Source organism: Mirounga angustirostris, unplaced genomic scaffold, assembly GCF_029215605.1.
Source record: "Mirounga angustirostris isolate CCGP_5_RB_7025 unplaced genomic scaffold, mMirAng1.0.hap1 SCAF_14, whole genome shotgun sequence".
In the NCBI taxonomy this organism is placed as follows: Eukaryota; Metazoa; Chordata; class Mammalia; order Carnivora; family Phocidae; genus Mirounga; species Mirounga angustirostris.
Window position 1 is genome coordinate 29,924,650 of NW_026991722.1, and position 12,957 is coordinate 29,937,606.

General features: G+C 35.7%; 1 protein-coding gene across 2 annotated transcripts in view; it reads left to right on the forward strand.

Moving 5' to 3' along the window:
- The window catches only part of RIT2 (Ras like without CAAX 2), a 390,343-nt gene that overhangs the window by 74,219 nt on the left and 303,167 nt on the right, over nucleotides 1–12,957 (forward strand). For both annotated transcript variants that reach the window (XM_045886800.1, XM_045886799.2), the window contains exon 2: nucleotides 7,615–7,671. In XM_045886800.1, the coding sequence (XP_045742756.1) occupies nucleotides 7,615–7,671 (57 nt within the window). The remainder of the gene's footprint in view (nucleotides 1–7,614; nucleotides 7,672–12,957) is intronic.

Sequence of the window (12,957 nt, forward strand, 5' to 3'; positions counted from 1 at the left end):
GTCTTCCAGGAAACCTATAAACTCCCAAGACTGAAACAGGAAGAAACTGACAACATGAATAGGCCAATAACCAGTAACGAGATTGAAGCAGTGATCAAAAACCTCCCGAAAAACAAGAGTCCAGGGCCTGATGGATTCCCTGGGGAATTATACCAAACATTCAAAGAAGAAAGAATACCTATTCTCCTGAAACTGTTTCAAAAAATAGAAACAGAAGGAAAGCTTCCAGACTCATTCTATGAGGCCAACACTACCTTAATCCCCAAACCAGGTAAAAACCCCATCAAAAAGGAAAATTTCAGACCGATATCCCTGATGAATATGGATTCCAAAATTCTTAACAAAATCCTAGCTAATAGGATCCAACAATACATTAAAAGGATCATCCACCACTAACAAGTGGGATTTATCCCCGGGATGGAAGGGTAGTTCAACATTTGCAAATCAATCAATGTGATAGGACATTAATAAGAGGAGAGAGAAGAACCATATGGTCCTCTCAATTGATGCAGAAAAAGCATTTGACAAAATATAGCATCCTTTCCTGATTAAAACTCTTCAGAGTATAGGGTTAGAGGGAACATTCCTCAAGTTCATAAAATCCATCTATGAAAACCCCACAGCAAATATCATCCTCAATGGGGAAAAGCTGAGAGCCTTCCCTTAAGATCAGGAACACGTCAAGGATGCCCACTCTCACCACTATTGTTCAACATAGTACTAGAAGTCCTAGCAACAGCAATCAGACAACAAAAAGAAATAAAAGATATTCAAATTGGCAAAGAAGAAGTCAAATTCTCTCTCTTCGCAGATGACATGATACTTTATGTGGAAAATCCAAAAGAGTCCACCCCCAAATTACTAGAACTCATACAGCAATTCGGTAATGTGGCAGGATATAAAATCAATGCACAGAAATCAGTTGCTTTCTCATACACTAACAATGCAACTGTAGAAAAAGAATTTAGAGAAATGATTCCATTTACAATAGCACCAAAAACCATAAGATACCTTGGAATAAACCTAACCAAAGAGGTAAAGGATCTATACTCTAGAAACTACGGAACACTCATGAAAGAAATTGAAGACACAAAAAGATGGAAAAATATTCCATGCTCATGGATCAGAAGAATAAACATTGTTAAAATGTCTATGCTACCCAGAGCAATCTATACCTTTAATGCCATCCTGATCAAAATTCCAATGACATTTTTCAAAGTGCTGGAACAAACAATCCTAAAATTTGTATGGAATCAGAAAAGACCCCGAATTGCCAAGGAAATGTTGAAAAAGAAGAACAAAGCTGGGGGCATCATGCTGCCTGATTTCAAGCTAGATTACAAAGCCATGATCACCAAGACAGCATGGTACTGGCACAAAAACGGACATATAGACCAATGGAACAGAATAGAGAGTCCAGATATGGACCCTCAACTCTATGGTCAAATAATCTTTGACAAAGCAGGAAAAAATATGTAATGGAAAAAAGACCGTCTCTTCAATAAATGGTGCTGGGAAAATTGGACAGCTATATACAGAAGAATGAAACTTGACCATTCTCTAACACCATACACAAAGATAAACTCAAAATGGATGAAAGACCTCAATGTGAGACAGGAATCCATCAAAATCCTAGAGGAGAACATAGGCAGTAACATCTTTGACATTGCCCACAGCAACTTCTTTCAAGACACATCTTCAAAGGCTAGTGAAACAAAAGCAAAAATGAACTTTTGGGACTTCATCAAGATAAAAAGCTTCTGCACAGCAAAGGAAACAGTCAACGAAGCAAAGAGGCAACCCACGGAATGGGAGAAGATATTTGCAAATGACACTACAGATAAAGGGCTGATATCCAAAATCTATAAAGAACTTCTCAAACTCAGCACCCAAAAAACAAAACTCGAGTCAAAAAATGGGCAGAAGACATGAACAGACACTTCTCTGAAGAAGACATACAAATGGCTAACAGACACATGAAAAAATGTTCATCATTAGCCATTAGGGAAATTCAAATCAAAACCACATTGAGATACCACCTTACACTAGTTAGAATGACAAAAATTGACAAGGCAAGAAGCAACAAATGTTGGAGCAGTTGTGGAGAAAGCGGAACCCTCTTACACTGTTGGTGGGAATGCAAGTTGGTACAGCCACTTTGGAAAACAGTGTGGCGGTTCCTCAAAAATTTAAAAATAGAGCTACCCTATGACCCAGCAATTGCACTCCTGTGTATTTACCCCAAAGACACAGATGTAGTGAAAAGAAGGGCCATATGCACCCCAATGTTCATAGCAGCAATGTCCACAATAGCCAAACTGTGGAAAGAGCTGTGATGCCCTTTAACAGATGAATGGATAAAGAAGATGTGGTCCATGTATAATGGAATATTACTCAGCCATCAGAAAGGATGAATACCCAACTTTTATATCAGCATGGATGGGACTGGAGGAGATTATGTTAAGTGAAATAAGTCAAGCAGACAAAGTCAATTATCATATGGTTTCACTTATTTGTAGAACATAAGGAATAGCATGGAGGACATTGGGAGAAGGAAGGGAAAAATGAAGGGAGGGAAATCAGAAGGAGAGATGAACCATGAGAGACTGGACTCTGAGAAACAAACTGAGGGTTTTAGAGGAGTAGAGGGTCGGGGTATGGGTTAGCCCAATGATGGGTATTAAGGAGGACACGTACTGCATGGAGGACTGGGGGTTGTACAAAAACAATGAATCATGGATCACTGCATCGAAAACTGGTGGTGTAATGTATGGTGACTAACGTAACATAATAAAATAAAATTTAAAAAAATAAAAAATAAAAGTTATTCCCACTGAGATCAAGAAAAAAGTCAAAGATGATCCCTGTCTGCACTGTTATCTAATACTATCGTGGATGGATGAATTAACCAGTGAGTATTAACAAAATAAATTATGAAACAAAAATTGGAAACTGTTTCTATTTGTCGATTATATGATAGAAACTCCTAAAATGTCATGATAAAAATAGCTCAAATAATAAAATACTTTAGGAAGGTAGAGAGTTTAAAACTAGCATATACAAATCAATAGCCTTCATAAAAAGAAATGATAAATACCCTGATGGCTCCCTTTGATACAGAGATTCTGTAGTCCAATATCAGTATTTACCTGATTCATACACATAATTCTCTTTGGATCAAGGGTTCTAAGATACCTAATGGGATCCAACCAATTTTTGTGCTTGCTTGACTCCCATCATCCCTTCTCATTTCTTCCTCAGCATTCTTATTCCTGGCTAATATCCACATACTGCTGAGTTCAGTAATACTGTCTCTGAGACAAGAACTGCTAAATGTGCACTGGCAAGGATCTTGACTCTGAGTGAATCTCTGAATAAAATAGACCCATCCTTATATCATCCAGAGTTTCAGTACTTTGTAGAACATTCCTTAACAATTTCAAATACGTACATACATTACATAACCCCCCCCCAAAAAAAGCCAACAAACCTCTCTCATTATTGAAAGACTACATTTTTTATTTAAACCCTGAAAATTGTTCTGAATCTGTTGATGTAGCAGCTTTTCTAAAGTGTATGGAAAATGTGAGCTTGCTCCTCTTCAAAATTTTCCAAAATGACTCTTGTTATTTTTTACAGAACAGGAAAGGCACAGACAGAATAAGTCTAGGATAATATTTGTGAAATTTATGTCTAGTAATATCTTGCCCTCCTTTCCTGTGTCTTCCTGAATATACTGACTATAATTGGTTCATGATTGCCAGGTGGATTTTGTTAACTGATCCATCAAGCTGGTTCACACTCAAGTTTAAGAACTTTGTATACTACTCATCAAGGAATATTTTAAAAACAAACAAACAAAAATGCAGAGTAAGATATGGATATCTACGCTGAATATTAGGAATTCTGGAGAGGCAGATTTGAGTTTGGGGTTCTCAGAAGCTCTTAAATCATAGTTTTTATGGTTGTCCTCTTTTTAAGCAAAAGACTGATTGACATTTATGGTTATTTGCTAGGACAATGTTGCTCAATATTGTGTACAAGTGTGTATAAGAATTTGTATTTTGGGAAGGAGACATAGACCTTCATTTTCACTAGATACTTAAAAACTGATGAATTCAGATATTATAAAGTCAATACAATAAACCTCCACAGAGAAAGGGGGAGCTATTACTGAGTTTCTGACAGAATGGTTCTTTGACAAAACAAAGTAGAATCCTCAGATTTTAAGGAAGTAAATCTGTATATCATAAAATAAATAAAATTTAGTCCCCAGTATAATCGATAGATATTTAGCAGATTAGTTATCTCCAACATTGAATTTGACATGTATTTAGGAGAGATTTTTCAAAAATTGTTTTACATATCATCTCCGCAAAGGGAACTGGCTCTTACATATCCCATCAGGCATCCACTTTGTAAAACACAAAAGAAACTTTTACAAATCAAACTTTCTAAAAATTATCTTTTGAAGTTCTGGAACAAAGCTCAGCTGGCTCTCTCTTCTTTGGTTCTGTCTCAGTGGTAGGTCAAAGGATTTGGGAATTGAAGGGCTTTTTCAATTATACAATAAGCAGCAGGTTTCCATGAAAGCACAAACTCCATCATCTAAATATATGCTAAATATATGTAAGTGTAAGAAGTAAATCTTTGATTCATTTATTTCTGATACTGGTTTTGTGATTCTCAAGTGTTGTATCACATATATCTATCAGTTCTTAAAATGCTTATATATTCTTCCTTAAATTTGTTTTAAACTTCTTCACCCTCAGAATTCTTTCCTAGGTTTATAGAAATTAACCCAGCCCCTAGTTATACACATGTACTGGCTCCTCGTTGATGAAGAATTTAAATGTGTTGATGGAATAGTATGACATTTGAGTGGAGATATTATTAGCATTGTTAAAGAAAAACAAAGCTGGATAGTAAAATGGTAAAAATAGATTTTACTCAGGAAATACTGCAGTAGGGGAAAGAAAACTCCCACAGTCCAGAACTTGGCTCAATTCCAAATACAGGGACAAGTGGAAATGTATAGCCAAGGAGCAAGTTGGGGGTCAGTGGATGGAAAATCACTAAAAGGGTAAGGAGGATTCTGGTGGAATAAACTTAATAGGATTCTTGCTAAGGTAGTCCAAGTAATCATGGGGGTTGGAGATGATGAACTTGATCAGATATCAAGGGTGACCTTGGAGAATTCTCTCCAAACGGACTTAGTAGGATTCCTGCTAAAACTTGGCAAAGCAGAGATGAGCATGGATGCCCAAAGGTCATGGCCTGGTTTAGAAGGAGGCTTCAGAGGAGCCTGATGAAGGTTTGGTCAAGGAGAGCCTTTGTTAGTATGATATAAAAACGAAGGAGAAGCTGAAGCTGTGCTATGCCACAGGATAAAGGCATGCTCATGGGTGGAAAGTCCTTCCTTCCATAAGTCTGAGAACACAGTGCAGCTAGTTGGGCAGTGGTGGAAGTCAAGCCTGAAGAGATATGATGGGCCCATGAAGGACACATTACTCCTTATCCTAATAGTTGCTGACATATGAATAACCAGATTTTTTAAAAATATGACTGTGGTGTCATTGTGAAAGTTAATGGGAAGTAAAGGAAATAGCTACGGAGAAATCAATTTTGAGTCTATGGCAATAGGGATTTAAAATATAAGATTCCAAACTACAGTAATATCAGAAAGAATTAAGACATACTTGAAAGATATTTTGGAGGTAAAATGAAAATTCATGAAAACTAGATGGAAGATATGAGAGGGGAAATATCCAAAGACATCTTCAAGATTTTAGCCTAGATAACTGATTATCATAAGACGGATGATGAGGCTCTTGTCACACAGTGAATAGTGCATATCTTTTTGCCTTGAGTAGAGTGGAGAATCTCCTCATTTTAGTTCTAAAGTTACCAAGTCTGAGCTGTCTTTGAACACAAGTGTTCAAAGGGAGGCCAGACCTCCAACCTCTGTACTCTAGCTGGAACTAAACCAGACAGGCAGTAAGAGACAGAGGAGAATGCTCTTTTTAAAACTCATGAAAAACGTTTTCCAATTCTCCTTGATATCTACTTAATAAACATGTGGCTTTCAGTTTGTTTACCTGAAATATTCTAACTCCTAAAGCCCTCTGTAAGAAATGTTAATTTGCATTTCAAAAATTTGCCCTAAACTGTCAAATTGAGTAATACTTTCATATGGAGACTTCCTTTGTCAATGCAAAGACAGGAAGTAAACACTATCAAAGTGTAAACAGAAATTCTTTTTCACTGGGTCAGGTTCTGTTTCTTTTCATTTCTCAGCAGGGTTAGACTAGTGCCTTGTACAGGTTTGTTGAATTTAACTGTCTTCCCTGTTTCAAACATTTGCTGAAGCATGAATGCATTGTTAAAGGAGGCCAGAGCTGGACAGTAAAAAGGTAAAAATAGATTTTATTCAGGAACTATTGTAGTAAGGTAAAAGAGAATTCATTATAGAACTGGACTCAACTGTAAATACTACAAGGAGAAGTGGGAATTTATAGGCAAGGAGTGGGGACGAGCATTGGGGGATGGAAAATTACTAACAGGAGCCATCAGGAGTAAGGGAATTCTTGTCAGACTTAAAAGGATTCTTGCCAAAGGCAGGCCAAGGGGATCGGCTACCAAGGGTGAATTCTCACCAACCTGACTTAGCAGGATTCTTGCTACCACTGGGCTATGCAGGTCTAGCAAGGGCAGGGACCTAGGTCAGGGTTTGGTCGAGAGGAAGACTCAGGGGAGGCTAACGTATGATCAGGGAGTCTTTGTCTCTCTCTCTCTCTCTCTCTCTCTCTCTCTCACACACACACACACACACATACACACAGAGGCACAGAGAGAAGGAGGGAGAAAAGGAAGAGAACTACTATGTACAAATTCTTTTTCCAAGTTTTGTTGCTTTACTTCAGCATTCCATTTGTCTCCTAATAATGGACATTTATATGAAGATACTATAACAGAAACATTATAAATATTTTATAAAATTATTGATTTGAAAAGAATGTGGAGAATTTGGAGAAATAACCCCCAAAAGTAATGAAAATTAATAAAAGGACCTGAATAGCATGGATCAGGCACAATAAAAGTGACAAATAATTTTAACTAAAAAGCTAGCTAAGGATAAAAACTCATATAATCATGTACCTTTATAAATAATAGAGACCTCAGAGATTATCTCCTTATTTTAATGATGAGGAAGATAAGTAAGTCACAGAATATATATAGGACCTTTAGTGGAAAGATCTTCCCAACCTATACCAACTGTTACACCAAAGCAAGCCAAGAAGGATCCTACAGCTACTTTATATTCTCATTATGTCTAGAGCTTTATTTTTACTACAATGCAATTTTTATTAAAATACACTGAAAATTTTGACATATTTATTCCAGAGAAGTATCTGGCATTATTTTCTTTCTAGTTAACACTTTTTCTCCTCTAGAAATTTCTCTATCATTTGGTGGTTCATGTTGCATAATTGAATTAGTCCCTCAGAGAAATAAGTCACTAGATCTTATTGAGAGACTGATGAACTACATTGAAGAATAACTTATTGATGAATCAGTGAATTTTTATTAAATTAAATTTATTTTTTTTTTCAGCAATGACAATGCAGTTTATTAGTCATCAGTTCCCTGATTATCATGACCCCACTATTGGTGAGTATAAGCCTCTTTTCTCCTTTAGCCCAAATAAAGACACTCTAAATAAGTGGCTGATAAATACTGTTGATGTCTATGGAGAATAAGAAATATATTTTACTATGACCCAGTACACATACAAATAAATATAGAATATATAAGCCACCATAATATAAGCTTCAAGAAACAATATTTGTCCTTACTTCTTGTTGTGCACTCTCATATTTTCCATTCTACTCTATTTCTTCCTGATAAATGATGGTTGGAATACATTAAGTTGATTTCAGGATCCACTAATGGATATCTACCTGCATTTGAAAAGCTCTGGTCTGGATAATATAACTGATGTGATTGCATGCTTATTTGGTCATTTGTTCACTTAGCGTCTGGATCCAGTGTCTGGATCTTCTATTGTAGAATTAGTTAACCATGTTAATGGTGCATCTGGAAAAGACTTTAGATATAGATATAACTTTGTTCACCATTCTCATCTGGTAGATGAGGAAACTGAGATTCAAAGAGTCAAAATATTGTTAGAGCCAAAAATTCAGCCATGTTTCATTCTTCCTATATGATTTTCTTTTTATTGTACTTAATGAAAAAACACTGCAATTGGGAACAAGTTTTCTTCCTCTATCAAAGCAGAAAAGATGTCTTTAACATTGCTTTACTCCTGCAAAGAGCTATTCTAAAGGATCAGTTGGAAATTCCCAGAGTCTGCTATAGCACTCTTTGTCTAGGAACAAATTAGCATTGAGGGAAACACATAGTTCTGGACCCCTCATGGTTGCCTGGTTGCCCGGACTGTGAACAATTTTGACTATACACCTCATCCCTGACCCTCTATTCCTTTGTCTGAGTATCTCCTACCATCACTTCCAATGGGTATGATCCTCTAATTCTTATTTTGCTCATCAGGCAATTTTAATTCAAGGTCCTACTGTGTATATAAAATGTTATATGGAATAGGATATTTGCCTGAATACTTACGCTGAAATGAGTAAAATGTACTCATTTTTAAATATCCCACAATTCAGCAAGACTTCTTCATCAGTTGAACTGATTAGTAAGATTTCAGTGCAGGAAATTTATGCATTGTTAATCAGAAAGCACTTCCTCAAGAAGTTGAGTTTTGTTTCTGAAGAGAAAATAATCACTTTGTAAAGTTTTAGAAGCAATCATTTAAATCCATTTCCCAAATATCTTGCTTCTGGAATGCTGGTGACTTTGCATAACCCACTATGAATTACAGAAGAGGAGAAATCTCTAGGCAAAAGCTCTGAATCTTTTATCTTGTTGGAAAATTCAACAGTACAATATATCATTTATGATATCACAAATTCACTCTGTTGTTCATTACTTTTCATCATTGTTTAAGCTTTATAAGGGTCCGTGTTTGAAAAAGCTACCTTTGCTCATCAACCTTTCCCATCTAATGGCTTGAATAGGGCAATATATATGAATAAATTATAAATGGCTCATCCAAGAGGAAGAAATAAGAAGAATATGATGATGATTTCTTTAGACTTCCATGAAGTACATCCATCATTTGAAATTAAGCTAACTGGACATTCTGTACTAACAGACAGCTAAAATCCTACTTTTATCTGGCTATAAATAAAATAGCTTTAGAGGAAGAAGTTTGAAAGTGGAAACACAGAGCACTTTATTACTATCAATTCGATTTTCCCATCATTTCATTTCTTGTCTTCTCTAATGAAAATATTGGTTCATAATTTTCCATTGGTACCCTGTTTGAGGAAGGTAAAAGTCTCAATAATTCACTTTTCATCTGCTCAAGCTATGTAACTATAACTCAGTCTGGCTGATTTAATGACCCCCTCAAGAGAAAATTCATATTACTACATTTTGAAAATCATACAAATTAGAGAAGAATATGCCTATTAAGGATACTTATTTCACAATTTATATAAGAAATGAATATTTTTTCAATTCTGTGCAGATTTGTCATCCTACTGACTGAGGTTTTTGAAGACTTTTTCTCTGAAATATTTGAAGGATTTGCATAGTTTTATTTCCTTCTTTATGTTCATCTTAAAATTATTTTCCTTTCAAATCTACATCAATTCTGAAAGTTTAGATTCCCTTCATTACTGGCAAGAATTAGGGATATCATCTGGTACCAATGAATGTTCTACCCAGAGGAGTAATTGCTTTCCTTATTAACTGACAACATTTTCAATGTCAGTAACCAATGGGTCTAGCATCTGCAAATCCATAGACGATACCTATGAAAGGGATATTGAAAGGTATTGATTCTATTTTTTCATGAGAAGACCTCACTCAAAAATTAAATTAACTTCCCTAATTTAATTTAATCAGGTGCCAAATATGGATAAATTGAAGCTTTAATTTAATCTTTAAAATGAGTATCTCTAAGAATTAAACATTAGGTATGGTTTGATTTTTCCATAGTAAAGTAATTATGGAATAAGAAGAAACGTTTTGACCAAAGTCCTGATGTTCAACCCTTTGTAATAAACACACATGCTATTTTTTAATTAGCAGTAAATCATTAGAGATAACCATTGCATGTAATTAAATCAGCAAAAAATATAAATGCCTACTCTTTGCCAAGCAATCTGCTTGTCCTCTAGAAAGAAAAGATTAACACAGTTCAAGCCCTTAAGGAATTTTCAACTCAAGAGGAATTCAGACAAATACATAAATATTTATGCTACCTATGAAGTCAGTTATTACTATAAAAAAGAAGCAAAGTGCTGAGGGGTTTTGAAAGAATGGTAAAGGAGTTCAGTGACACTATCTTTAAGTTATATTCATTGTGATTTTGGATCACAGTTTCCTATATGTTTTAAAAGCCCTCTTTAAAAAAAAAAAAAGATAGCAGGGAGGGAAAAATGAAGGGGGGTAAATTAGTGGGGGAGATGAACCATGAGAGACTATGGACTCTGAGAAACAAACTGAGGGTTCTAGAGGGGAGGGGTTGGGGGGATGGGTTAGCCTGGTGATGGGTATTAAAGAGGGCACATACTGAATGGGGCACTGGGTATTATACGCAAACAATGAATCATGGAACACTACATCAAAAACTAATGATGTAATGTATGGTGATTAACATAACATAATAAAATTTAAAAAAAAAAAAGCCCTCTTGGCTTTCCTGCTGTCCATTCTAAAATTCAGGATCCTTTGAGGAGACTTTTCAGAGAAGTCTGGATTTCTCAAAGACTTGAGATATTTGAGAAAATGACCTGGATGGTTTGGATTTTGCCATGTCATTTAAATTTTATTGTAACTTGCTCAAAATTAAAAATCACATGGTATACAATTTTAACTTAATATCAATTAGGTATCAAGTTGTTGATTTTTTTTCTGAAATAGAATATGGTGTTCCTTTCCTCAAAACCAACAATGTAAATATCAGGTTCTCATTTGTGGACTGTGTATTTAGTCCAAATTATTTATTGATATCTTTATATGTTAAGAATTGTTTCTGTTTATGCTTTTATTGATAATCAAATGAAGGCAAACATATGAGCAGAGAAAACCAGGTAACTTCACTTGGCAAATTATACAGATGGAAACAAGATATAGTATCAAATAGATTGCTCTGAATAAGACATTTTATACTGGATGGAAAATTCTAAACTTTGATCAAGTCATATACATAATTAGTAATTATCTCTCACTGTCCTCAAAGACTATTGTTTTGGCCTCCTTTTTCTGCAAACCTGTAAAATTTTATCATACATATATATTTAGCACCTATTATGTGCCAGGTACCATGCTATACATGGATATATAGAGATAAAAACACAAGCTGTGCTTCCAAAGCACTCCCAGTTAGGTGGAGAAGATAAATCAGTAAACAAGATCATGCAGTGAGTTCATGAAATAGAATACCACAAGGTGCAGAAGAACACTGTGGGAACATCTCACTTGACCTGAAGGGACACAAATACGTGTAGAGCAACTCTTCTCCATACTTTGAAGAGTGCATAGGAGTTAGGCAAGTGAAAAGGAAGGAAGAATGGATATTCCCAGAAGAACAAAAAAATAGAGGCACCCAAGCAAGACAGTACAACATGTGACTGAGATGGGGCATGTCTGGAACCAGAAGTCCTAAAGATGAAATAAATGATATAATGTGCAGAGTGGCAAGAGGGAGGTAAAGCTTCATCAGGGATCAGGTCTTTAAAGATCTTGTAGGACTGACTAAAGGTTTAAATATCTACAGTCTTGTGCTCTTGCCTGAGATAAAAATAAATATTATTGACAGGTCACTGAACTTTTACATTTAGATAGCTCCAAGGAAGATAAAAGTACATATGCCCCAACTTTTGCTAATAACTGATTATCCTTAGTAGACTTTTACTTCTTTTTTTTTTTTTAAGATTTTATTTATTTATTTGAGAGAGAGAGAATGAGAGACAGCATGAGAAGGAGGAGGGTCAGAGGGAGAAGCAGACTCTCTGCCGAGCAGGGAGCCGGATGCGGGACTCGATCCCGGGACTCCAGGATCATGACCTGAGCCGAAGGCAGCCGCTTAACCAACTGAGCCACCCAGGCGCCCCGAGACTTTTACTTCTTTCAGGATTATTTATCATGGTACTCTCCTTTATCCACTAGGATCACATGCCAAAAACTCAGCAGGAATCCTTGATACCTATCTCAACTTGTCTATATTAATCATTCACTGAACTCTGTTTCTACCTCCTAAAAATATCTTGAACCTGTCCTCATCTCTCCATAACTTCTGTTGCCTTCTTATTCTAAGCTACACCCCATTTCCAATTTAGACTAGCTCTTCCAGTTGTTTACACAGAATCCAGAAATATCTTTAAAAACACAAATTTGCTCTTCTTAACAGTTCTCAGTGTCATCAATTATGATTAGGATGAACAATAAAATTCTAAGCATAAAGACTCTCATGATCTTGCTACTGTTGGTTACAGACTTGTCATACTCCATCCCCTTTTGGGTTTCAACCACGCCTACCTTACTTTAAATTAACAAACTTCCCAAGCCCTTTTCTACCTTGGAATACTTATGCATATATTTTAACCCTGAATGCTCTTTACCTCTCCACTCTCCATCTTTGCTTGGGTAAGTCATACATTGGTCAAGCTTCAGCTTAAATATTGCTTCCTCAAGAGAGCCCCCTTTGATTACCCAAAATAAAATACATTCTACTTTCATACATTCATTCAGAACCTTGACTATCACCTTAATATCATTTGTAGATATATAATTAAATAACTTTTTAAATTATTTGTTTAATTAAAGTGTCATAAGGATAGGAACTTCAATATATTATTCACT